Here is a 27,273-nt window from a genome sequence, read left to right as displayed (position 1 = left end):
TGCAGAAATAAAGGACTTAAAGTATAGCAAATAAGTTTTTACAGAGGGATTGTTGGTAGTTTGTTTTCTCTTTGGTGGTTTGTACAGCACTCTGCAAGGGAAAGAAGTATTGAATTCGGTAGGCCTAAACATTCTGGCTAGTGGGGAAGCCTACTCTTGTACACCAGAAACAGTTCTCAGGCTCTTTCCCAGCCTGTATGAAATATTCCTCAGGGCCCATTAATTTTGTGCTCACCACACAGCCTTTTATACTTAATTCAACTCCCTACAATGTCTTATTTCAGAAAGGGTATGTTTTGATAGCATATAAAAGTATTCTTTCACTAGATAGTGTATTTCCTTATTATAAATGAGCAAATTTGTAAACTAACTTATATCAATACTCTGTGAATTTGTTTAGTGGGTATCCAGCTGGGTACACTGTTAAAATTGAGTTTCTGGCTCTACAAAGCATAGACCCAGACCCTGAACCATCATGTTTCTGTCAGCGTTCTGCTACCTTTAAGGGCCTCTCTCAGTGATGACTGTCTTCTCTGTGGACAACTGATGTTTCTTTCTTTGGTTTCAATAGAAATAGGCATTCAAACAATATTAAAATTTCATAGCATGTATGTCATTTCTTTTAAGAGCTTTAAAATGGGATGGTAGGATCAACTATATTCCAACATAAAATAAAAATTTTTCTAAAACGGGGCAGTAGGAGAATAAATGCATGAGTTCTGAAGTTCAGTGAGCCCTGAGGTTCATTTTTAGCCCCTAGAGTCAAGATTCCAATCAGATTTCTTTCAGTACTTGCCCCCCCCCCCAATGCTGTTATTGGAAGGAAATAAGTGGGAAGAAAAATATTTTAAATTACTGTTTAACAGCTGAAACATTTATTTAACCAGAAAAGAGAGAATCTAGAACCTGCAGTTTTCTAAGGAAAATTTACTACTCGAACTCAAAATTGAAATCTAACTCATTTTCTTTTTGGTTACTTTGGTGATTAATAAACTTTTAGCTCAAGTAAATTTGGCTCAGAATGTTATTTTCTTCAGGTTAGTGTGCAAAAAAAAAAAAAAAAGCTGTCTAATTAAGTGCAAAAAATAAAGCTGTTTAAAAAGAGTTAAATTTTCAATTTGTATCTTTCATTTGTAGAATAACCAGAAATCTTTGTGGCTAATATATTTTTTGTTTCATTTACTGAAGATTAGAAGAGGAGTCATGTCAGAAGAAACAGTAAGTGAATCACAGTTTTCCCTGAGGACAGCAGCACTAAGAGTGTTTGATCTTCCTCTGTCTTGGTACTATTCTCTCTGCCAGGTAAAAAAAAAAAAAAAAAAAAGAAATACGAAGTTGAATAATAAGTCTATTGCTCAGAGCGTATTGTGTTTACAGTATTTAAATTTCATTTGGGGTTTTAAATGCTTCAATGTGTTTATTAAAGTAGTTTAAAACTTACTTGGTTTTTATTTATTTCATGTTCTTTTGTTGTTATCATATTCATAACTCTTAAAAGGAGATTGTATTATTAAAAAAGATCTTCCTACCTTAAGTGAATTTACAGTCTATTACAGTTATTTTCAGAGAATTATGTTATTCAGATAGGCTTGTTCTCACTATTACAGTCCTTTAATTTTAACTTTATTGTGGTAAAATATATGTAACATAAAATTTACCATTTTAACCATTTTTAAATGTGCAGTTCAGTAGCATTAGGTACATTGACACTATTGTGCAACCAATCTTGAGAACTCTTTTCATCTTGCAAAACTGGAACTCTGGAGCCACTAAACAGCAATTCTTTATTCCCCCTCCCACCAGCTACTGGCAACCACCATTCTCTATTCTGTCTCTATGGATTTGATTTGACTACTCTAGGTACCTCATAAGTGGAGTTACATAGTATTTGCCTTTTTGTGACTGGCTTATTTCACTTAGCAAAATGTTTTCAAGGTTCATCCATGTTGTAGCATGTGTCAGAATTCCCTCTTTTTCCCCAAGTTGGATAGCATTTGATTTTATGAATATACCACATTTTGTTTATTCATTCATTCATTGCTGGAACTTGGGTTGCTTCTACCTTTTGGCTTTTGTGAATAATGCTGCTGTGAACATGACTGTACAAGTAACTATTCAGGTTCCTGCTTTCAGTTATTTTGGGTATATACCCAGAAGTGAAATTTCTGCATCATATGGTAATTCTATTTTTAATTTTTTGAGGAATTGCCATACTGTTTACCATAGTGGTTGCACCATTTTTTATTTCTACCAGCACTGCACAAGGGTTCCAATTTCGTTACATCCTTGCCAACACTTGTTTTCTGTTTTTTTAATAGTAGCCACTCTCATGGTAGTGAGTTGGTATTTCATCGTGGTTTTGATTTGCATTTCCCTAATTAGTCATGTTGAGCATCTTTTCACGTGCTTACTATCCATTCGTGTATCTTACATAGAAACATAGAAGCTGCACGGCCTGCAGGATTCTAGTTCCCCGACCAGGGATTGAACTTAGGCCCCAGCAGTGAAAGCCCTGAGTCCTAAGCACTGGACTGCCAGGGAATTCCCAATCCTTTTATTTTTTTATATTTTTAAAATAAATTTTATTTATTTATTTTTTTGGCTGCGTTGGGTCTTTGTTGCTGCACACGGGCTTTCTCTAGTTGCTGCGAGCAGGGGCTACTCTTCGTTGTGGTGCGCAGGCTTCTCATTGAGGTGGCTTCTCTTGTTGTGGAGCACGGGCTCTAGGCCTGCGGGCTTCAGTAGTTGTGGCACGCAGGCTCAGTAGTTGTGGCTCGTGGGCTCTAGAGCGCAGGCTCAGTAGTTGTGGTGCACGGGCTTAGTTGCTCTGCGGCATGTGGGATCTTCCCGGACCAGGGCTCGAACCTGTGTTCCCTGCATTGGCAGGCAGATTCTTAACCACTGTGCCACCAGGAAAGTGCCCCCAATCCTTTTATTTTATTTATTTATTTATTATTTATTAATTAATTTATTTATTTGGCTGTGTTGGGTCTTTGTTGCTGCACACAGACTTTCTCTAGTTGCTGCGAGCAGGGGCTACTCTTTGTTGTGGTGCGTGGGCTTCTCATTTCAGTGGCTTCTCTTGTTGCGGAGCACGGGCTCTAGGCCTGCGGGCTTTAGTAGTTGTGGTGCGTGGGCTCAGTAGTTGTGGCTCGCGGGCTTCAGAGTGCAGGCTCAGTAGTTGTGGCTCATGGGCTTAGTTGCTCCGCGGCATGTGGGATCTTCCCGGACCAGGGCTCGAACTCATGTCCCCTGCATTGGCAGGCGGATTCTTAACTACTGTGTCACCAGGGAAGTCCCATCCTGTTATTTTTAATATCTGCTTCTAATGCAGTTTACACTCCATTGTAGTAAATAAAAAGATACTTATGGAAAGTAGCATTTATTTCACTAAACTTAAACACTGAATTTCATCAAATCTAAGATGATCATTTTTCACACTTCAACATTTCTAAAAGTTGCTTGCATCTTAAAAGGAATAGTACCTTAGATTGATAAAATATAGTATAATTTTATTTTATTTTTCTCTCTTTCTTTTTTTTGCCATGCCGCACAGCATGTGGGATCTTAGTTTCCCAACCAGTTCCCCCACCTTAGTTCCCCCATCTTAGATCCCTGCGGATTGGATCCATGCCCCGTTCAGTGGAAGTGTGGAGTCTTAACCACTGGACTTCTGGGGAAGTCCCCTAGTATAATTTTATATAGGCGAGGATGTTACACAGATAAGATGTATGAGAATAATACTAGTTAGTATCCACTATGTTTAAGACATTAGTTAGGTCTTTTTTACATATAATGTCTCTAATCCTTAAAATAATCCTGGAATTTCTGTATCATCTCCATTTTACAAATCTGGCAGCTTTTTAACGGCTTAATTAACTTGTCTAAAATTGCGTATATAATATGGAATTTGAACTTGCATTTCTTTGATCCCGAAATCCATTTTCTCTTTTTTTCTTTCTTTCTTTTCCTTTTTAGGATTACATGATTAAAAGAAAATTTGAAAAATACAGAAAAGAATTAAATAGAAAATAAAAATTGCCAACAACCCCTCTATAAAAGTTTATTGGCTGTACTTTACTTAGGTCTTTTATTTCTGCATATATCTCTCTGCTTCCCAATCCCTCACTCCCCACCCTCACCGCTCTGTCCCCCTCATTTGAGATTATAAAGTTGTATATTTTGAGCATTTTCTCTGTCATTAAAAATGCTTTATAAATATAGGTGTACTATAGTTTATTGAATATTTCTCTATTTTTGAGTTTTTGGGTTGTTTCAGCAGTTCATTATATATAATTCTTTGTCCAATTTTTAGATTTTTATTAAGGTAGATTCCTAGAGATGAAAATATTGAGTCTAAGTGTTTGGTATTTATTCTTTTATTCGTTTATGTTATTACACCATTTGGATGACATTTAAAAAGACCAGCAACAGGACATAGCAGCACCCACTGTGTGTAAAACACTGTGTTAGAGATTTTATATTGGTTACATTTACAAACTCTTTAATCCTTACAATGATTCTAAAGTAATATTATTCTTTAAAATTTATTATTTGAATAGCTAATACATTTACGTGGTTCAAAAACCAAAACTACACACGCGCACACACACACACACACACACACAGACACGTACATACGTGGAGATTTTTCTCTCAATCCCTATCCACTTCTATAGGTAACCGTTTAGATTACTTGAATATCTTTCAAGGTTTCTTAATTCAGATACCAGCAAAAGCAATTATATTTTCCTTCCTTCCTTCCTTCCTTCCTTCCTTCCTTCCTTCCTCCCTCCCTCCCTCCCTCCCTCCCTTCCTTCTTTTCCTTCTTTTCTTCAGCTGCGTTGGGTCTTAGTTGTGGCGTGTGGGCTTCTCTCTAGTTGTGGCTTGTGGGCTCCAGAGCATGCGGGCTCAGCAGTTGTGGCGTGCAGGCTTAGTTGCCCCACAGCATGTGGGATCTTAGTTCCCCAACCAGGGATCAAACCCGGGTCCCCTGCATTGGAAGGCGGATTCTTAACCACTGGACCACCAGGGAGGTCCTATATTCTGTTTTTTAAAAAATATTTATTTATTTATTTTTGGCTGCGTTGGGTCTTCATTGCTGTGCGTGGGCTTTCTCCAGTTGCAGCAAGCAGGGGCTACTCTCCGTTGTGCGTGGGCTTCTCATTGTGGTGGCTTCTCTTGTTGCAGAGCACAGGCCCTAGGAGTGTGGGCTCAGTAGTTGTGGCTCACGGGCTCTAGAGTGCCGGCTCCGTAGTTGTGGCACATGGGCTTTGTTGCTCTGCGGCATGTGAGATTTTCCTGGAGCAGGGCTCGAACCTGTGTCCCCTGCATTGGCAGGCGGATTCTTAACCACTGCGCCACCAGGGAAGTCCCAATTATATATTTTTAATTTCTCCTCTTTCTTATAGAAGGTAGCATACTACTTATGTTCTTGCTTTTTTTATACTTAAAACATTTCCTGGAGATTTTTCCATATTAATATATGTAGTTTTTTGTTTTTGTTTTTATTCCTGCAGTTACATGATGTTTCTGTATATGGCCATTTGGGTTGTTTCTGATCTTGTTCATTACAAACAATGCTATAATTAATAAGCTTGATATACTTCAATTCACATAGGTACAGGTATAGGATAAATTTTTAGACTTTGGATTTCTGGGTCAAAGAGTAAATGTATTTAAATTTTGATAGATGTTGCTAAATTTCCTTCCATAAGGATAGTATTGTTTTGCACTCCCCAAAGCTTTGGGATTTTTGCCAATTATTTTTGTGTGTTTTGTCCACACTGATTCTACTATACAACCTGCTTTTCAATCCTAAGAATAATTTTCTGAGGCCAGGACTATTGTCCACATTGTTCCATGGAATATTTTTTTAAAAATAATATAAAGAATCATTGCAAGTAAACTTAAGGATACATCCTCTACTCTCAGTCATGGTATTGAGTATCCAAAACTCATTCCATGTTATGAAATGCACTAAGGTGGGTCAGCAACCTACAGGCTATGGGCCAAATCCAGGCCGCTGCCTGTTTTTACAAGTAAAGTTTTATTGGAACACAGCCATGCTCATTTGTTAATGTATTATCTGTGACTGTTTTTGTGCTACAACAGCAGTGTTCAGTGGTTGCAATAGAGACCGTATGTTCCACAAGCCTAAAATAATTTACCTGGCCTTTACCAAAAAAGTTTGTTGGCCCTGTACTAAGAGAGTAGGCTGTAGTTTGAATAGCATCAAAGGACAAAGAAAAGACCAAAGAAAAGCTTAGAGTTCTTGTTCAGACAGTTCTATAGCTTTAAATAGTTTTGTTGATTCTCCAAATTCAGAATGTATGTGGAAAAGACTAAGAATTAACTAAGCACTTAAAAAATAAAAATTTGTCTAAATGTAGTGTGGTATCTTGAGTTGGCCTTAGAATAGAAAAAGAACATTAGTGGAAAAACTGGTGAAATCAGAATAAAGAATATAGTTTAGTTAATATTGTACTGATGTTAATTTCTCAGTTTTGACAAGAGCACTATGGTTATGTAAGATGTTACTATCAGAGAAAAACTGAGTGATATGGGAACTTTCTCTACTGTCTTTGCAACTTTTCTGTAAATTTAAAATTATTTCAGAGACCCGTGAGATGCGAGTAGGAGCAGTATACAGGGTAGTTGTCTCCGAGGGGTGGCAAGGGAAAAGGATTAACCATGTCGTCTTTTTTTTTTTTTAATTTATTATTTATTTTTGGCTGTGTTGGGTCTTCGTTTCTGTGCGAGGGCTTTCTCTAGTTGCGGCAAGCGGGGGCCACTCTTAATCGCGGTGTGCGGGCCTCTCACTATCGCGGCCTCTCTTGTTATGGAGCACAGGCTCCAGACGCGCAGGCTCAGTAGTTGTGGCTCACAGGCCTAGTTGCTCCGCGACATGTGGGATCTTCCCAGACCAGGGCTCAAACCCATGTCCCCTGCATCGGCAGGCAGATTCTCAACCACTACGCCACCAGGGAAGCCCAGCCATGTCGTCTTTGATCAGAAAGGTGATCAGCACCGCGAAAGCCCCAGCGGCCATTGGTCCCTACAGTCAGGCTGTGTTAGTTGACAGGACCATTTACATTTCAGGACAGCTAGGAATGGATCCTGCAAGTGGACAGCTTGTGCCAGGAGGGGTGGCAGAAGAGGTTAAACAAGCTCTTCCAAACATGGGTGAAATTCTGAAAGCAGCAGGCTGTGACTTCACGAATGTGGTAAAAACAACTGTTTTGCTGGCCGACATAAATGACTTCAATACTGTCAATGACATCTGCAAACAATATTTCCAGAGTAGTTTTCCTGCAAGAGCTGCTTACCAGGTTGCTGCTTTGCCCAAAGGAGGCTGTGTTGAGATTGAAGCAGTAGCTGTCCAAGGACCTTGTGACAGCATCACTCTAAGTGGGCCCAGTGTTATTTAGTCTGGAATTTTAATAATGTTTTTAAATTAATGTCTTAATTTTTAGAGTCTTTGTTGGAAAGTGTAAGGTTGACTGAAATATCTGAAGTTATTATGGAAATACCATATAATAAGGGGAATTGAACATGAGTTGAAGGTTAATGATGAATCTAGTTACTGAAGTTTTAAATTACACTTCTATAACACTCATATTACTGGATGTGGGAAAAGAGACACGCATTACATAGTTACTCAGAAAAATAAAAGTAAAGGGAAATAACATGTAGGAAGGATGAGTTACTATTCCTGAGAAATAATGAAGAGCACACCTAATTCAGTTAAACTCTATTAATTTAATGATGTGAAATATTTAGTTTTCATGTCAGATACATGATTCTGCTTTTACTTGAGTAAAATTAAAGTATTTTAAGTTTGAATGGTAGAGGTAAAGGAGAAGACACTGGACCAAATTTTATATAGATAATATTTTTCTAATGGAAATAAAATGGCATGTAGATTTAAAAAAATAAGCAAAATAAAATTATTTCAAAATAAGGTGTTTGTTTAAAAATTTTTTTAAATTAAAATAATAAGAGTGCACATTTTTCAAATGTGTACTATGTGTCAGATATAACTTTACGTATGTTATCTCCTTTCACAACAACCCTGTGAGGAAGATGGTATTATTCTCATTTGTCCAAAGGTCACAGTTAGCATGTGACATGTGGTGTGTTCCAGTTGTCAGAGAGATTCATTCAAACTATGTTTATTGAGTATCTACTCTGTTTCAGTTGATATAAAGTGGTGAACAAAATCTAGATATAATCCCTGGCATTATTGACCTTAGAACTTAGTAAGGCTCTTAAGAGTCCCCCCCGCCAAAGAAAAAAAAAGGTGTGTTAAGTACTGTGTTAGAGGAATAGATCAACTCAGTTCTAGTTAGAACTTCATGCTGAATAAAGGGAAATAGGTTATTGGAGCAGGAGACTTGTGTGTGACTAAATAGCTATTCTCTGTCTCCAGAGAACATTAGATGACGGGGGAAACTTGACAAGAACATTAAACAGTGGCATCGGGTTATGGAGTGGAGAGGATTGTGAAATCTGAGCACCAGGAACAGTGTCTTATTCCTTTCTTTGTATTCTCAGTGTTTGGCCCATAAGTTGGTACTCAGTTCATGTTGAATGAATAGGACACGTGTCTGGTTTCCATTTTGTCTGGAGGTAAGGGACTGTATCACCTCGAAAAGCCCCTCAGAGTTTGGGATTCTGAGATGCTGTATTTTCAGTGTTCCAGGCAATGATAATAGGAAGTAATTGACTTTCCTCTGGGGAAGAAAGAAGTAACAAAATGAGAAGTGATAGGCAGGAGTAATAGAGACTTTCAAACCTTGTGTCATCTAGATTACTTGTGATAAAAATCTTTTCCTGGGAAATTTACCTTATTTTTGTCATGGAACATTTTCTTTTTTCATGAGATTAGGACTGTAAGTTGTAATGGGTCTTTTATGCAAAAATAATATTTAACATATACACAGAACTTGAATCTTAATAAAAGTGAATTGATTTATATTGTATTTGAATTCGTATTAATAAAAGCACGTTATATTTCTGACAGTAGTTTTAATTTTGTATTTATGTCTCCTAATAGTTCTCTAACTTCAGTGCCCTAAGATATAGCAGAACTGACAGTTTAAGAACATGTGATCACTTAGTTATGGCTGGGCCTGTGTTAAGATTATTTTCTTTCTTTCTTTCTTTTTTTTTTTTTTTTGGCTGCACCACATGGCATATGGGATCTCAGTTCCCTAAGGAGGGATTGAAGCCAGGCCACAGCAGTGAAAGTGCCGAACCCTAACCACTAGTCCGCCAGGGAACTCCCAATAGATTATTTTCTTTAGTTGAGGTCTTAATTTTGTTATCTTACATTTGCTTATGCAGTAAATACTAATTTTTATATTTGATCTAAGAAACATTTTTTGGGGGGTAATGAGGTCAAGGCAGTTCATAAAATATAATGAGAAGTAAGGTGTTCTTAATAATAGTGCTATTTTTTAGAATTTATTTTATTATTGGTTGTTTAGCATCCAAATTTCAGGAACTGTTTTGTTTGTTTTTTTTTCCCCTGAATCTCATTTGGTTGCAGTGAACACTGGAGCTATGGTTCCAGAGAGTAAAACATAGAAATGGAAAGAAACAAATATTTGGCAATTCCTGTATGGAGACATTACGGAAGAGAATAATTCTTACAGTTTGCGAAGGGAAAAAATCTGAGACGACATTGGAATGTTCCAATTTTTCATGATAGTTTTGGAAGAAGTTAAATGGATTTGGAAGAAAAGTAGAGTAAGAATAGTTTTAAATTTTTGTTAGATCACAGTCGCTGAGGCCAAATACTAATGGCAAGTGGAAGTAAATCGTTTCTGGTATACCAGAAAATGAGCAATTATTTTGGATTTATGTGTAGAACCAAGATGTTATTTTTTTAAATTTATTTAGTTTTAAAAATTTATTTATTTATTTTTGGCTGCATTGGGTCTTCGTTGCTGTGCGCGGGCTTGCTCTAGTTGCGGTGAGCAAGGGCTACTCTTTGTTGCAGCGCGCGAGCTTCTCATTGTGGTGGCTCCTCTTGTTGCGGAGCACGGGCTCTAGGTGCATGGGCTTCAGTAGTTGTGGCACGCGGGCTTCAGTAGTTGTGGTTTGCGGGTTTTAGAGCGCAGGCTCAGTAATTGTGGTGAACGGGCTTAGTTGCTCCGCAGCATGTGGGATCTTCCCGGACCAGGGCTTGAACCCATGTCCCATGCATGGGCAGGCGGATTCTTACCCACTGCACCACCAGGGAAGTCCTGAAGATGTTATTTTTCAAAAACAGCTTTATTGAGGTAAAATTGACACGCATTAAACTACACGTATTTAAAGAATACAATTTAAGTTTTAACATATATGTGTATATGCCTGTGAAATCCTTGCCACAGTCAGGGTACTAAACATACCTATGATCTCTAAAAGTCTATCATTCCCTTTTGTAATCTCTGCCTTTGCATCTTACTGTCCAACTCCGCTCCCCTACTTTTCCCCAGGCAAGCACTGATCTGCTTTTTGTCACTATAGATTAGTTTGCATTTTCTAGAATTTTGTATAAATAGAATCATACAGTATGTACTTCCTTTTGTCTGGCTTTTTTTCACTCAGCCTAATTATTTTGAAATATATGCATGTTGTTGCATGTATCAGTAGTCAGTTCTTTTTTTATTACTGAACAGTATTCCATTGTATGGATATATCACAGTTTGTTCAGCTATCCACCTGCAATGGACTTTTGGGTTTCCTGTTTTTTCTTTTTTTTTTTTTTTAATTATAAATAAAGCTGCTAAGAACATTTCTGTACTAGTCTTTGTATGAACATACGGTTTCATTTCCTTGGGTAAATACTTAGGAGAGGAATGACTGGATCATAAGTAGGTATATGTTTAATTTTTTAAGAAAATGCCAGACTTCTTCCAAAGTGGTTATACCATTGGTATGGCCAGTCCTTTTAATTTTTGCCATTCTAAAATAGGTGTGTAGTGGAATCTCATTGTGGTTTTAATTTGCATTTCCCTAATGACCAGTAATGTTGAATGTGTTTTCATGTGCTTATTTGCTATCTGTTTATCTTCTTTGTTGATGTGTCTGTTCAAAGCTTTTGCCCATTTTTAAAAATTTATTTATTTATTTTTAACATCTTTATTGGAGTATAATTGCTTTACAATGGTGTGTTAGTTTCTGCTTTATAACAAATTGAATCAGCTATACATATACATATATCTCCATATTTTGCCCATTTTTAAATCGGGTTTTTTGTTTTCTTATTAAGTTTGGAGAATTCTTTATATACCCTTTATACAATTCCTTTGTTAGATAGATGATTGGCAGCTATTTTCTCCTAATTCGTGGATTGTCTTTTCATACTCTTAACAGTGCCTTTTAAAGAGCAGAAGTTTTAAACTCTGAAGTCCAGTTTGTCAACTTCTTTTAAAAACTGGGTCAGGTTTTTGGTGTCATCTCAGTGAAATATTTGTCTAATCAAAGATCACAAAGATTTTTTCCTATGCTTTTTCTGGAACCTTTATAGTTTTAGGTTTTGTGTTTAAGTCTGTGATCCAATAGTTAATTGTTGTGTATGGTGTGAAACATAGATTGAAATTCCATTTTATTGCATATGGATACTCAGTTTTTTCCAGCACTAGTTTTTTTTTTTTTTTAATATCTTTATTTGAGTATAATTGCTTTACATTGTTGTGTTAGTTTCTGCTGTATAACAAAGTGAATCAGCTATACGTATACATACATCCCCACATCCCCTCCCTCTTGAGCCTCCCTCCCACCCTGGCACTAGTTGTTGAAAAGACTACTCTTTTTCCACTGGACTGCCTTTTTGTACCTTTGCCAAAAATCAGTCATCTGTATACGTGTGGGTCTATTTCTGTACTCTCTCTCTTGTTGCATTGATCTGTTTGTCTCTTTGTGTCAATACGACAGTGTTTTGTTTATTGTAGCTTTATAGTAAGTCTCAAAATCAAGTAAGGTTAGTCTTCCAACTTCGTTTTTCTTTTTCAAAATTGTTTGGACTATTCTTGATCCTTTTCATTTCCATATGAATTTTATTTTTTTTGGCTGCACTGTGCATCTTGTAGGATCTTAGTTCCCTGACCAGGGATTGTACCCGCGCCCTCAGCAGTGAAAGCGTGGAGTTCTAACCATTGGACAACCAGGGAATTCCCTCTATATGAAATTTAGAAATCAAGTATCAGTTTTTACCAAAAAAAAAAAAAAAATCTTGCTAGGATTGTCATTGGGATTGTATTGAATCTATAGATCAATTTGGGGACAGTTGACATCTTTGAGTCTTTCAACCTATAAATGTGTTACGTCTTTCCATATATTTAGGTTTTCTTTCTTGAACCTCAGCAGTGTTTGCTAGTTTTCAGGATGCATGTCTTTCACATCTTTTGTCGGATTTATCCTTAAGTATTTCATATTTTATGATGCTACTGTAAATGGTATTTTTAAAATTTCAATTTCCAGTTATTTATTACTAGTATATGAAAATAGACTTGTATATTGATATTATATCTTATAGCTTTATTAAACTCAGTTATTCTGGTAGCTTTTTATAAGTTTCATAGGGTTTTTCTACACAGATGATAATGTGGTTTTAAATGGTAATGAATAGTTGTTTTTATTCTACTATTACATTATAGTTTAAAGTTTATGTTAATTCAATTTTTATTTTTACAAATAGTTTTATTATAGAAAATTTTAAACATATACAAAATTAAATAGTTTAATGAACCCCCATATACCTGACACTCAGCCTCAACAGATAGCAATGCATGGGCAATCTTTTTTTTTCCTTTTTTCTTTTTTTAAATTTTTATTGGCGTATAGTTGATTTATAATGTTGCATTAGTTTCAGGTATACAGCAAAGTGAATCAGTTATACCTATACATATATCCACTCTTCTTTAGATTCTTTTCCATACAAGTCATGACAGAGTATTGAGTAGAGTTTGCATGGGCTGTCTTGTTTCCTCTGTTTTCCTATCCATTTCCTCCTCCATCCCTCACCGCATTCTTAATATTTATTGCCCACCTCTCCGATACATTTGTTTTTTGTTTTTGTTTTTGTTTTTTTTTAATTATTTGCTTTATTTTATTTTATTTTTTTAAAATTTTATTTATTTATTTATTTACGGCTGTGTTGGGTCTTCGTTTCTGTGCGAGGGCTTTCTCTAGTTGCGGCAAGTGGGGGTCACTCTTCATCGTGGTGCGCAGGCCTCTCACTATTGCGGCCTCTCTTGTTGCGGAGCACAGGCTCCAGACGCGCAGGCTCAGTAGTTGTGGCTCACAGGCCTAGTCGCTCCGCGGCATGTGGGATCTTCCCAGACCAGGGCTTGAACCCATGTCCCCTGCATTGGCAGGCAGATTCTCAACCACTGCGCCACCAGGGAAGCCCCTCACTGGATTCTTTTGAGGCAAATCGATACATCATATTATTTCATCTGTAACTGTTTCATTTTATATCTCATCTCTTAAAGTAGAACCACCACAATAACATTACATCCTTCCATACAATAGTTATTCCTTAATATTATCAGTATCCAGTGTTTAATTTCTCCTGTTGTCCTATGAGTATTTTTTGTTTGTCTTTGTTTTGTTTGATGGAATTGAGGTATCTTTTAAATCTCTTAGATATCTGTCAACTCTTAGATCTCTTTTAATCTGTAGTTTCCCCCATATCGTTTTTGTTTTTTTTTTTTGCTTTGCTTTTATTTTCTCTGTGGAAGAAACCGTGTTCTTTATTGTGACAGGATAATCCTAATTATATTCTCTCCACTGTATTTTTCTATGAATTGAGTTAGATTGGAGTATCAATTAGATTCAGTTTGTTGGTAAAGCTAAGTTATAGGAAGTACATAATATCTGGTTGACTCTTTTTGTGATGTTGGCAGTCTTTGATAATTATTACTGGATCTGCTAATTCAAGAGGTTGTAAAATGGTGACACTGTTCTATATTTCCTTCTTAATTTATTAGCTAAAGTATATCAATGAAGAGAAACTTTCTGTCAGTACTTGGGTACCTTGGTGCAGTTTGCATAGAAATGGCAGAATAATTGCTTCTTTCCTTTTTATTGACCAGATTGTAAAATAATGAGATGGTTCTTTAGTATTCGTCAGAGCTGATCAAGGAGGGTTTAAAAAAAGATCATTTTGGGGCTTCCCTGGTGGCGCAGTGGTTGAGGGTCTGCCTGCCAATGCAGGGGACGCAGGTTCGAGCCCTGGTCTGGGAGGATCCCACATGCCGGGGAGCAACTGGGCCTGTGAGCCACAACTACTGAGCCTGCGCGTCTGGAGCCTGTGCTCTGCAACGGGAGAGGCCGCGATAGTGAGAGGCCCGCGCACCGTAATGAAGAGTGACCCCCGCTTGCCGCAACTGGAGAAAGCCCTCGCACAGAAACGAAGACCCAACACAGCTAAAATAAATAAATAAATAAATTTATTAAAAAAAAAAAAAAGATCATTTTGATCTCACAGATTTAATTATATACGATATATTAAACCATTACATTATTTATCCTTATTTATGCTCAAATGAACTCATTTTGGCCAGTGAGAGCCTATTCAAGTTGGCCTGTTTGTGCTTTAGATACAAATCTGTTGACAGCCTCCTTGCTATCTGGTATGAGAAGATGTTACAGGCTTCTCTCATACTTTTCATGCCCCATACCTGGAATCAGCCACTTCTCCAAGAAAAACCCTTTAGTGTAAAATGATATTTAAAGACAACAAACTGTGCACCATGGGTCAATTCAGTTCTTTAAAGATTTTTATTTATTTATTATTTTTTGGCTGCACCGCACGGCCTGTGGAATCTTAGTTCCCCAACCAGGGATCGAACCCAGGCCCTCGGCAGCGAAATCACAGTCTTAACCACTGGACTGCCAGGGAATTCCCAGTTCAGTTTAATTGAATAGTTGTGCGAAGGAAAACAACCCAATCATAAAATCCTTCCAAAATTTCATTGGTTTGAATTAACTGGGATTAGCAGCTGTGTTGATACAGCTTTATTTTTCTAAAAATTTTAAGTACTTATAGATTCACAGGAGGTTGCAAAAATAGTACAGAGAGGTTCAGTAATTTGTTCCTTTTTATTGTGGTATTCCGTAGTCTGTATATGGATGTACCACAGTTTGTTACCATTCATTTATTGAGGGACATTTTGGCTGTTTCCAGTTTTGATTATTATAAATAAAGCTGCTATGAACATTTGTGTACAGGTTTGGTGTGGGCATAAGTTCTTATTTTTCTGGGATATATGCTCAGGAATATGATTACTGGGTCATATGGTAAGTGGATGTTTAGTGTTTAAAGAAATTGCCAAATTATTTTCCAGAATGGTTGTCCCATTTTAAATTCCCAACAACTATATATGAGAAGTAGTCTTCATATCCTCACCAGCATTTGATATTGTCACTAAAAAAAATTTTTTTAGCCGTTCTAATAGGTGTGTCATATGTCACAGTAGATTTAATTAACATTTCTCTATTGATTGATGATGTTGAACATCTCTTTTTGTGTGTATGTGTGTGTGTGTGTCTATGCCATCCGTGTATCATCTTCTGTGAAATGAAATGTCTCTTCATGTCCTTCGCCTATTTTCTAATTGGATTGTTTTCTTACTGTTGAATTTCAAGAGTTCTTTATGAATTCTATAAACAAGTCCTTTGTCAGATAGGTGGTTTACAAATATCAATATTTTCTCCCAGTCTGTAGCATGTTTTTTCATCCTCTTAACAAGGTCTGTCAGAGCTTTATCTCTTTTTTTTTGGAAAGAATTTTACTTATCAAAGTTGTAAAGATTGTACAGAGAATTTCCATATACTGTTCACCCAATTTTCCTTAATGTATACATCTTTCGTAACTCTAGTATAATCACTAAAACTAAGAAATTAACATTGGCATAATATTCTTAACTAAAAACTGTAGACTTTATTGGGTTGGCCAAAAAGTTCCTTTGGTTTTTAAGTAAAAATAAAAGACACATTTTTCATTTTCACCACGAACTTTATTGAACAACATATTCACCGTTTTGTTCCACTACCTTCTGCCATTTTTCAGGCAACTTCATGATTCCATCTTGCCAAAACTTTTTATCTTATTGAGCAAAGAACTGTTCCAGGTGCCTTTTACAGTCTTCCAGGGAAGTGAAATTTTTTCATTAGAGAATTTTGTAAAGACCAAAATAAATGGAAATCCAAAGGTGCAATGTCTGGTGAATATGGTGGATGAATCAGAACTTCCCGCCAAGCTGTAACAGCTTTTGCCTGGTCATCAGAGAAACATGCGGTCTTGCGTTATCCTGATGGAAGATTTTGTGTTTTCTGTTGACTAATTCTGGATGCTTTTCGTTGAGTGCTGCTTTCAGTTGGTCTAACTGGGAGCAGTACTTGTTAGAATTAATCGTTTGGTTTTCCAGAAGGAGCTCATAATAGAGAACCCCCTTCCAATCCCACCATATACACAGCATCACCTTCTTTGGATCAAGACCAGTCTTTGGTGTGTTTGGTGGTGTTTCATTTCGCTTGCCCCACAATCTCTTCTGTTCCACATTATTGTACAGTATCCACTTTTCATCATCCATCACAATTTGTTTTAAAAACTGAACGTTTTTGTTATGTTTAAGTAGAGATTTGCATGCGGAAATACAGTCAAGAAGGTTTTTTTCCACTTAACTTACGTGGAACCCAAACATCAAAGTGATTAACATAACCAAGCTGGTGCAAATGATTTTCAGCACTTGATTTGGATATTTTGAGTATGTCGGCTATTTCCTGTGTGGTATAACATTGATTGGCAGCTGTCACAATTCAGTCTAACAAAATTGTTTCACATGAAGTTGAAGATAGGTGCTACTAGAGCAATCTTACGGGGGAAACTGAACGGACTTTTTGGCCAACCCAATTTTTTTTTTTAAGTAATTACTTAAATTTCATTGCTTTTTCCACATTGTTTTTAGTTGTTAAGTCTCCTTAGTCTTCTTCAATCTGTGACAGTTCCTTCAATCTTTCCTTGCCTTTTATGCTTGACACTTTGGAAGAGTACAAATTAGGTATTTTATAGACTGTCCCTGAATTGAATTTGTCTGATGTTTTCTCAAGATTGCATTGAGATTATTCATTTTTTTTTAAACTTTTTTTTTAATTAATTAATTAATTTATTTATTTATTTAATTTATGGCTATGTTGGGTCTTCGTTTCTGTGCGAGGGCTTTCACTAGTTGTGGCAAGTGGGGGCCACTCTTCATCGCTGTGCGCGGGCCTCTCACTATCGCGGCCTCTCTTGTTGCGGAGCACAGGCTCCAGACACGCAGGCTCAGTAATTGTGGCTCACGGGCCCAGCCGCTCCGCGGCATGTGGGATCCTCCCAGACCAGGGCTCGAACCCGTGTTCCCTGCATTAGCAGGCAGATTCTCAACCACTGCGCCACCAGGGAAGCCCGAGAGATTATTCATTTTTGACGCGAACCACAGTGCATTGTATCAGGGGATACATGATGATGTGTATATGTCTTTTACAGGTGATGTTTAACCTTGATCACTTGATTAAAGTTTTTCTGCTGTTTTTTCTCTTTGTAAATAAATTTGGAGGTAGGTGCTTTGAGACTATGCAAATATATTGTTTCTCCTTAAACTTTTGTCCCCTAATTTTATTTTATTTTATTTTTTTAATAAGTTTTATTTATTTATTTATTTATTTATTTCTGGCTGCGTTGGGTCTTCGTTGGCTGTGCACTGGCTTTCTCTAGTTGCGGCGAGCAGGGGCTACTCTTCTTTGCGGTGCACAAGCTTCTCATTGCGGTGGCTTCTCTTGTTTCGGAGCTCGGGCTCTAGGCCCGTGGGCTTCAGTAGTTGTGGCACACGCACCTCAGTACTTGTTGCATGCGGGCTCAGTAGTTGTGGCGCACGGGCTTAGTTGCTCCGTGGCATGTGGGATCTTCCTGGACCGGGGATTGAACCCGTGTCCCCTGCATTGGCAGGCAGATTCTTAAATACTGTGCCACCAGGGAAGTCCCTGTTCCCTAATTTTAGCACTTAATAGTGAATCTTGCCTTAAGCAGTTATTACCATAGAGTTTATTGGTGATTTTCTATTTCCTTCATTCCTTCTACACTCATTGTTTAAAATTATTCTGTAAGGGAGAGTTGTCCCTTCTTCCCCTTTTGTTAATTTATTCAATTATTGATTTATATCAGTTTGGGTATTTATTTTTTTCTTTGGTTTATAATCTAATACTATTGTTATTTATTTTGTTGCTCAAATTGTTCCATATTTGGCTTTGGAAGCTCTTTCAGGTTGGCTCCTGTATCTTTTGACATGCCTGACATGCCCTCTTCTTTTTTTTTTTTTTCCTCTCCGGGTTCATTTTGTATTTTCTCTGACTCAATCCTGGAATTACCCACTTTTCTGGGGAGCTTTGGCTCTCTTTAGTCTCCATATTTAGTTCTCTTTAGTCTCTGGCAATTAGAAACTAAGATCTGGATGCAAGGTGTGTGCATTGCTACTGGGATGTTGCTATTTCTAGGCCCTCTTAGGAGACAGAACTAGGATATGTGTGAATGCATACTGATCAGTGTATTTATACACAACTATATTTCTGAATTTGTCTATCTGTATATATTAAAAAGAAAAAGCAAAACATGGGTTCATATTGATACTTCTTTTTTAATATATTGAGATTTGGGCTTCCCTGGTGGCGCAGTGGTTGAGATCTGCCTGCCAATGCAGGGGACACGGGTTCGAGCCCTGGTCTGGGAGGATCCCACATGCCGCGGAGCAACTAGGCCCGTGAGCCACAACTACTGAGCCTGTGCGTCTGGAGCCTGTGCTCCGCAACAAGAGAGGCCGCAACAGTGAGAGGCCCGTGCACCGTGATGAAGAGTGGCCCCCACTCGCCACAACCAGAGAAAGCCCTTGCACAGAAACGAAGACCCAACACAGCCAAAGATAAATTAATTAATTAATTAATTAAAAAAAAAAACCCCAGTCCAGAAGTGGGGTTAAACATTAAAAAAAAAAAAAAAAAAAAAAAAAAATATATATATATATATAGATTATATTATGGCTTTTCTTCTTTAGTTTGTTATTATGGTGAAGTGTATTGATTAGTTTTTGAATGTTGAACCAGATTTGAATTCCTAGGATATACACCATTTGGTCATATATATTATTCTTTTTATGTATTGCTGGGTTTGATTTGTTAATATTTTATGAAGGATTTCTGCATCTATCAATGTTGGTCTGTAGGTTTGTTTTTGTTTTTGTTTTTGTAATGTCTTCGGTTTTGATGTTAATACTAATGCTGGGTTTGTAAAAAGATTGGGAAGTGTTCCCTCTTTGTAGGATTTGATATTTCTTCCTTGAATACTTGGTAGAATTTGGCTTATAATTTGCTTTGTTAGAAGATTTTAACTACATATTCAGTTTCTTTAGTAGGTATGTAAATATTCATGCTATCTATTTCTTCTTGAGTAAATTTTTTTTTTCCAAATTTATTTATTTTTGGCTGCGTTGGGTCTTCGTTGCTGCGCACAGGCTTTCTCTAGTTGTGGCAAGTGGGGGCTACTCTTTGTTGCAGTGCACGGGCTTCTCATTGCGGTGGCTTCCCTTGTTGCAGAGCATGGGCTCTAGGCGCGTGGGCTTCAGTAGTTGTGGCACACGGGCTCAGTAGTTGTGGCTCGCGGGCTCTAGAGCACAGGCTCAGTAGTTGTGGCATGGGCTTAGTAGCTCCGCAGCATGTGGGATCTTCCCGGACCAGGGATTGAACCCTTGTCCCCTGAATTGGCAGGCGGATTCCTACCACTGTGCCACCAGGGAAGCGCCTTCCTGAGTAAATTTGATGGTTTCTCTCTTTCAAGGAATTAGTCCATTTTATATAACTTGTTGAATTTATGGGCATAGAGTTGTTCATAGTAATCATTTTTTTTTATCCTTTCATATCTGTGAGGTCTGTAGTGGTGGCCCTTCTTTCATTTCTGATTTTGATAATATGTATCTTTTCTTTCTCCCTTTCTTTTTGATCAGACTGACTAGAGGTTTATCAGTTTTATTTATTTAAAAAAACCCTAGGGGCTTCCCTGGTGGCACAGTGGTTAAGAATAACCCCGCCAGTGCAGGGGACATGGGTTCAAGCCCTGGTCTGGGAAGATCCCACATGCCACGGAGCAACTAAGTCTGTGCGCCACAACTACTGAGCCTGTGCTCTAGAGCCCACGAGCCACAACTATTGAGGCCACATGCCACAACTGCTGAAGCCCATGCGCCTAGAGCCCGTGCTCCACAACAAGAGAAACCACTGCAATGAGAAGCTTGCGCACAAGGCAGAGTAGCCCCCGCTTGCCGCAACTAGAGAAAGCCCATGCACAGCAACGAAGACCCAACACAGCCAAGACTAAATAAATAAAATAAATTAAACAAAACAAAACAAAACCAGGAATTCCCTGGCGGTCCCGTGGTTGGAACTCTGAACTTCCACTGTCCAAGGCCTGGGTTTGATTCCTGGTCAGGGAACTAAGATCCTGCAAGCTGCGCAGCGCAGCCAAAACAATAAAAAATTAAAAATTAAAAAACCCAAACAACTCTTGATTTTATTGAGTTGGTTTTCCATTTCATTGATTTCTGTGTAGTCTTCATTACTTCCAAATTTTCTGCTTGCTTTAGATTGGATTTGGTCTTCTTTTTTAAGGTCAAAACTCAGATTATGGTTTCAACACCTTTCTTTTTTTCTTAATATAAACATTTAATGGTATAAATTTCCCTCTAAAGTTAAAATTGCATCCCACAGTTTAAGGCTTTTGTTCCTTTTGGGGGACAAAAGAGAAGGGTACTGATGCAGTTCATGTCCCTCAACAAAAATTCCTGTTTCCCTTCCGCAGTTCACCATTAGGGAGACTTTCTTAGGACTCTTGCAGTCTTTTCTGTGTGTGCTTGGTGGGATTCATGAAGATAAAAACGTCCAAAAAGTGTGAATTACCCCTATATTTGCACCACATGTGCCCCCCTGGGAAGGGTGATTCACCCTCTTTCACCAGTACACTCTCAGTCTCCACCAATTTACCAACCATGCTAGCTGAACTCTTCTTACTGATATCCTGATAGGCCTTGTTCCTGCATGTCAGTGTTCATGTCTTACCTCTCCAGGTGAAAACCTGTGTCTCCTTAGTTTTGGGGCCAGTTGATTACCGTACAACTTCTGCATTCTGATGGGTTCAAAAAAACTGAGAATCTGTCATTTGGCTTTTTTGTTTTTGGAAGGTTGGAAGTGACACTTTCTAGCTTTCTACATCCCCAAGCCTATAGCTTTATTTTAAAGTTCTTTTGCATTTTAGGTGATTAATAGTGTTTGTCCCTCAAGACAAAGTTAATTACCTCTTGCTCTTATGTTAGTACTTAGTACATACTTACCTTACTGTATTTATCACACTATACTGTAATTATTTGTAATACATTATTTGTATATTTGTCTTTACTATTAGTACACTCTTAAGGGAAGCAAGATCTGTATCCTCTGTATACCTGGTGCTTCTTGATAAATGAAAGACATTTGATATATGCTTATTGAATAGAATTATATAAGATTTTCATTTTCATTTTCATGGCACAGTCCTGGTATATTGTAAGATGCTGAGTAAATATTTGTTGATTAATTCATGAATAAAAGGGCTTATTTAAATGATATTTATGAATTGAGTTAATTTATGTTTGCCCACATTTCCAGATAGTTTTAAAAAATTGGTTCATTTTAAAAGTCTGATTTAATCATTCCTGCAATTAAAAATCTTGCTGTGATTCAGATAGAAGATTGAGTTGCATGAATTAATCATTAGTTGGTCAACAGATATTAATGGGATTGAATTATTTTGTGCTCCTGATAACTTTTTGGGCATTATTATTTATCTGAGAACTGCAGAGCAGTGGATAATAAATTACTGCATTTTATGGGTTTGTCTTTAAAATTCAAATTGGGCTAGTTGTCATTGAAAGAGTAAAATAATGTTATCTTGGTAGTATTTAGAACTAGATTAGCTTAAGAATAATTTTAGTCCTTATGTCAATTTTAAACAAACAAATAAGACTTTTTTTCAATCTAATTGCATCTTTTCCAGATCAAATTTTCGCCAGTAGCTAAAAAGTTATTTGTGGTAACTGCAGTGAGTGTTGTATCTGTAATTTTTCTGGCCCGTCACTTTAAAAGAAGACGTGGAAAGAAGAAAGGAAAAATATTACCATGGGAACCAGAGCATCTCATACTTGAATACACTAAAAGAGCAGCATCAGACAAAGGTATGTAGAAATAGCTGAATTAAGTCTGCAAAGGAAATTTTATATGTAAATCATTACTGGAGTGCAGTGATTTCAGTGTTTTAGTTTCCAAAATTTCCTTGCGTAATATTTAACTCACAAGTAATACAAATTAATTATAGAAAGATTAGAAAATACAGACAAGCAAACAGAAAAAATCAAAATCACTTGAAATTCTGCTACCCAGAAATAAATACTGCTAATACTTTGGTATATATCTATCCATTTATATTTGCACTTAAATATCATATTGAGACATAACATTTTATATTATATACAAGTAAATGATTTATGCATTTTAAGTAAAATTCATACCTTTTGTAACCTGCCTTTAAAATATTTTAACATTATGTAAGAATGTCTTTAAATGCCAATAAATATATCTCTGTGCTATCATTTTTAATATGTATTTAATGTACAAATGTACTCTAGTTATTTAACCAGTTCCCTGTTGTTCTCTTTAGGTTGTTTTTCTTGCTTTGCATATACTTGTCTGGTTTATTTCCTAAGTTTATAAAGTTCTAGAAGTAGAATTGCTGGCCTTTAAAGGATCTATAGTTTTTGTTAGAGATCTGATACATATTATCAAATTGTTTCAATAGAAATAATTTATTGAGCATGCTGGATTTATTTTTGAATTTTAAATTATTTTAAATTTATTATTTGATTTATCATATGATTTTGTGATTTGTTGGCCCAACAAATAATGAATGACTATTTTGTGCCAAGTGTAGTGAACATTACAACAATAATGATGCCTCTCACTTACTGATGTTTTATTAGACTTTGGGTGCAGTGCTACATGCTATATATTCACTGTGTTAATTTAACCTTTATAACAATCCTGTGAATTAGGACTATAATCCTATGTTATTGTTCCCATTTTATACCTAAAGAAAATTGAGATATGGAAAAGTTGAGTGACTTGCTCAAGTTCACATAACTAATAAGTGCCAGGATTTGAATTGAGTGTCTTAACTGCTGCATTAAGATAAACTAAGGCACAGTGTCTGCCCTAGATGAATGGGTAGATGGTTAGGGGAGAGAGACGTATAAAAGACTGATTACAATATAATGTGATAAGGATAAAGTTTAGAGGTAATTCAGGAAAGAAGTGCTTATATTTTGTTAAATTTATAATTTGAAGGTTCATAGTTGCCAGTATTTTTATGCTGATTACAGTAGACCATTCAAATACCACCTTGAGTAATTGATGAATGTTTTAACCTTCATTTCAGAAGCAGATTTTAACAGTGTTAAAAACATTATATAGAGGGGCTTCCTTTGGTGGCGCAGTGGTTGAGAGTCTGCCTGCCAATGCAGGGGACACGGGTTCGAGCCCTGGTCTGGAAAGATCCCACATGCCGCGGAGCGACTGGGCCCGTGGGCCACAGTTGCTGAGCCTGCGTGTCTGGAGCCTGTGCTCCGCAGCAGGAGAGGCCGCGATGGTGAGAGGCCCGCGCACCGCGATGAAGAGTGGCCCCCACTTGCCGCAACTGGAGAAGGCCCTCGCACAGAAACGAAGACCCAACGCAGCCAAAAATAAATAAATAAATAAAATTAAAAAAAAAAAACATTATATAGAGATGTAGATTTTAATAATGGTATACATTTAATAATTTACACAATTGAGGGAAATGTGTTTTAAAATGAGCCTTCTGAATGAATATATAAACTTTGAAATTTTACCTGAAATGTATCATTGGAGTTATTGATACTTTTAATATTAATATGTTTGTTTGGTAGGTTCAAGTTGTTCCAGTAGCAGACAGAATTTGACATTATCTTTAAGTTCTGCCAAAGACAAAGGATCTCAGTCTTATAATTATGCTAATGGAGGACTCTTCAGTAAATACTCAGGTTCTGCACAGAGTTTGGCCTCTGTAAGTAAAGAAAAAATTTTTATTAGTTTTTTCTTTTAACTTTATTTATATATCTATTGTTATCTATTGGTTTAAATGTCATACAGTTATAGATAGCTCTTAGTATGGAAAGAAGCTTAAGAAATCTGGTTGATTCTGTTTTCTTCAGGCAAGTAAAATTATCCTTTTGCTAAATATTCAGCCAGCTTGGTTCCAGGTTTTTTTGAGTTAAGTGATGTGGTCCCATGGGGTCCTCTGAGGATGATGTTGGTATGGAAGTGTTGCTTCAAAGCTAGATGTTCTGCAGAAAGCTAGAAGATGCAGCAAACATGGTACTAGGTCACAAAAATCACTTGATGAACCTGCCAAGTGTGGAGTTCTTCACCTCTTTCTTGACAGCATTAATAAAGTATTGATTGACAGGTGAAAAATGAAGTTAATATTTGTTTAAATCTAATGTAGTTTAAAAATTATTTTAAAAATTAGGTAGGATATGCATTTCCTACTAAATAAAGAAGAGGCAAAAAGCAAACAGTGAAAAATGTGCTCCTGATCCTCTCAATTCCCCTCCTTAGAGACAAACGTTGACAATTTCTTATGTGTATACTTCCAGGGAGAATATGCCTCTCCCATCATGTATATTCATTAAAAAAAACAGTTTAAAAAATAAAAAAATACTTTATAGAATACCATAATCTGTTCCATACCTTGCTTCTGTATTTCGTTGGAATATACAGCTGCCCCATTCTTAAATGCCTAAAAATATACCAAATTTTTAAAGGCTATTCTGTGGTAGGAGCATCTAGATCAAAGTCATGCAGACTCTCAGTTCGTCTGTGAAACTGAGCAGGATAATGAAGTATATGCCCATTCTATAATCTGGGGTACCTCTGTGTTGAATTTTCTCAACTGAAAGTTGAAGCTGTTCTTGACTAGAGAAAAGGAGTTTTATGGTAATAGTATAAGTAAGAAGTCTTTAGAATCACTTTACTATATGTGCCTTAGCTGACCTAGTCATTCCACTGCCAGGGCTGTGAACCCAGATTTCTGCCTCTTAATGAGTGCCTCAGTGAGGGTCATGACAACAGGAGTGGAAAAGGAGGGAACAGGGTCCACAAAACTTGGTAACTGGATTTGAGAGGTGTGGGAAGAGAAGTTAGAGAAGACTTGTTATCTAGTTTGAGGAATTATGGAGATAAAAGTACTGTTAGTGAACTTGGGAGGAGGAAGAGTTTCTGTTGTGGGAAGATGCAGAGCTCTTTTTTGATATAGTCATTTTGAGATGCCAACAGAAGAGCCAAGTGGAGTCACCAAATAGGCAGGTGGAAATGTGGGCTTAGATTTCTCAAAAGAGGACAGAACTGAAGTTAAAGATTTGGGAGTCATTTGCATAGAGGTGACTGAAATGATTGGCTCAGCGGACCTTGCTAGAGAAGGGAAGATGACAGAGGCTTTTCGATTTTCGTTATTACATAGCAGAGAATCAGCATTGTAATAAGTTCTAAAAGGAAAATAAGCTAGCTACCTCAAATCAAAGTAGGTGTGGATAAAATTTATAAGTAAATACTTAATGACAGTAAACTATAAAAAAAACTGCTTGATTTTTGATGGAAATATCTGATTTATGTTCAAAATATTGTTCTAGTTGTATATTTTTTGAGCAAACAAGGGTTCAGAATACTTAGGGCCTTATGACTCTTAAGTTTGACTGAATATAATCAGATTTATTTCTTCAGGTAGAAATTCCATGGGTTGTTATATCAGGATTAGGATTTACATAAATAATTTATAAATATAAAAGATCGCAAAATACTATTACAAAAGAGATTTTGAAGTAACTTCTGTCCATCTTAATTTTAGGTCCAGAGTGTCAATTCTTGTCATAGCTGTGCTTGTGGCAATTCTAATTCCTGGGACAGAGCAGATGAAGATGATATTAAACTTGTTAATATTCCTGTGACCACTCCTGAGAACCTATACTTGATGGGTAGGAATAACATAATGAAGTTTTAAGATACTGTACTCACATTTATGTGAAACGGAAGAATGATGAATTGTTCTAAGGGAAGCAACTATAATTCTAAAATGTTCTCATCTGTTGACTGTAGTCTGCATAACATAACATGTTGTGTTAGCTTACTGAGGCTACTGTTAAAATTACCACAAACTTGGTGGTTTAAAACAATAGAAATATATTCTTTCAGAGTTCTGGAGGCCTGAATTCTGAAATCGTTATCACTGGGCTGAAATCAAGGTGGCATTTGGGCCATGCTCCCTCTGGAGGCTTGGAGGAGAATTCATTCCGTGCCTCTTCCAGCTTCTGGTGGCTTCAGGCTTGTGGCCACATGACTCTAATCTCTGCCTTCCTATTCACTGTGTGTATCAAATCTCCCTCTGCCTCTCTTTTATAAGGATGTTTGTGATTGGATCTAGAGCCCACCAGATAATTTAGGATAATCTCCCCATGTTAAGATTCTTAATTTAATCACATCTGCAAAGACACTTTTTTCTTATATGGTAACATTTACAAGTTTCAGAGACTAGGGCCTGATATCTTTGGGTGGTTATTATTCAATCGATTACACTTACCTAACCTAATCTGCTGACTTTTATCTAATGAATCTATCAAAATCCACTTTATGTAGTCTTTTATCTAGATATCATTTGTATTCTTCCTATATCTAGAAAGGATTTTAGATAGAAAGAGGCCTGTGTTTACAGCTCGAACGTGAGCATGTCTAGAAAGTCTCACTGGAGCCCAGGAAGAGAACCAGAGACCTTAACACCAAATCAGATTCAAATGCATTTTCAAATCCTTTCCCCTGTTCTTCTGTACTCTATTTCAGGCTATATTCCTTGTAAGGGAAAGGCATACTAACTAAAAAACAAAACCAAAAAAATCTTGAGGTGGCCTTGGCCAGTGAGTAGTAAGGGGATGGTGAGTTGGCAGAAGGACTGTGTGCCTGCCTGCATTCCCACACTCTAGAATAGTTAAAGACTATATCATCCGCCGTGACGTCACAGTAGGTAATCCTGCACGGGGGGTGGGGGGGAGGAGATATAGGAGTAGTTCTTCTGCCACCTTTTCCAGGTCTTCTGAGAAT

General features: G+C 37.0%; 1 protein-coding gene and 1 pseudogene across 9 annotated transcripts in view; both read left to right on the top strand.

Annotated features, from left to right (window-relative positions):
• MIGA1 (mitoguardin 1) overlaps nucleotides 1-27,273 on the top strand; it is a 95,818-nt gene that overhangs the window by 1,848 nt on the left and 66,697 nt on the right. For 6 of the 8 annotated variants that reach the window (XM_082355519.1, XM_082355518.1, XM_082355520.1 and 3 more), the window contains exons 2-5: nucleotides 1,189-1,302; nucleotides 22,112-22,289; nucleotides 24,054-24,190; nucleotides 26,030-26,156. In XM_082355519.1, coding sequence (XP_082211645.1) covers nucleotides 1,204-1,302; nucleotides 22,112-22,289; nucleotides 24,054-24,190; nucleotides 26,030-26,156 — 541 coding nt within the window. In that variant the 5' untranslated portion in view covers nucleotides 1,189-1,203. The remainder of the gene's footprint in view (nucleotides 1-1,188; nucleotides 1,303-22,111; nucleotides 22,290-24,053; nucleotides 24,191-26,029; nucleotides 26,157-27,273) is intronic. The other 2 variants (XM_082355516.1, XM_082355522.1) reach the window with 2 other exon arrangements.
• On the top strand, nucleotides 1,211-17,125 carry LOC309611461 (2-iminobutanoate/2-iminopropanoate deaminase pseudogene; annotated as a pseudogene). The gene is made up of 2 exons (XR_014249749.1): nucleotides 1,211-1,302; nucleotides 3,979-17,125. The product of XR_014249749.1 is annotated as a 2-iminobutanoate/2-iminopropanoate deaminase pseudogene (transcript).

Source organism: Balaenoptera borealis, assembly GCF_965194805.1.
Source record: "Balaenoptera borealis genome assembly, chromosome: 1".
In the NCBI taxonomy this organism is placed as follows: Eukaryota; Metazoa; Chordata; class Mammalia; order Artiodactyla; family Balaenopteridae; genus Balaenoptera; species Balaenoptera borealis.
This window is presented reverse-complemented; position numbering and strand designations above follow the sequence as displayed.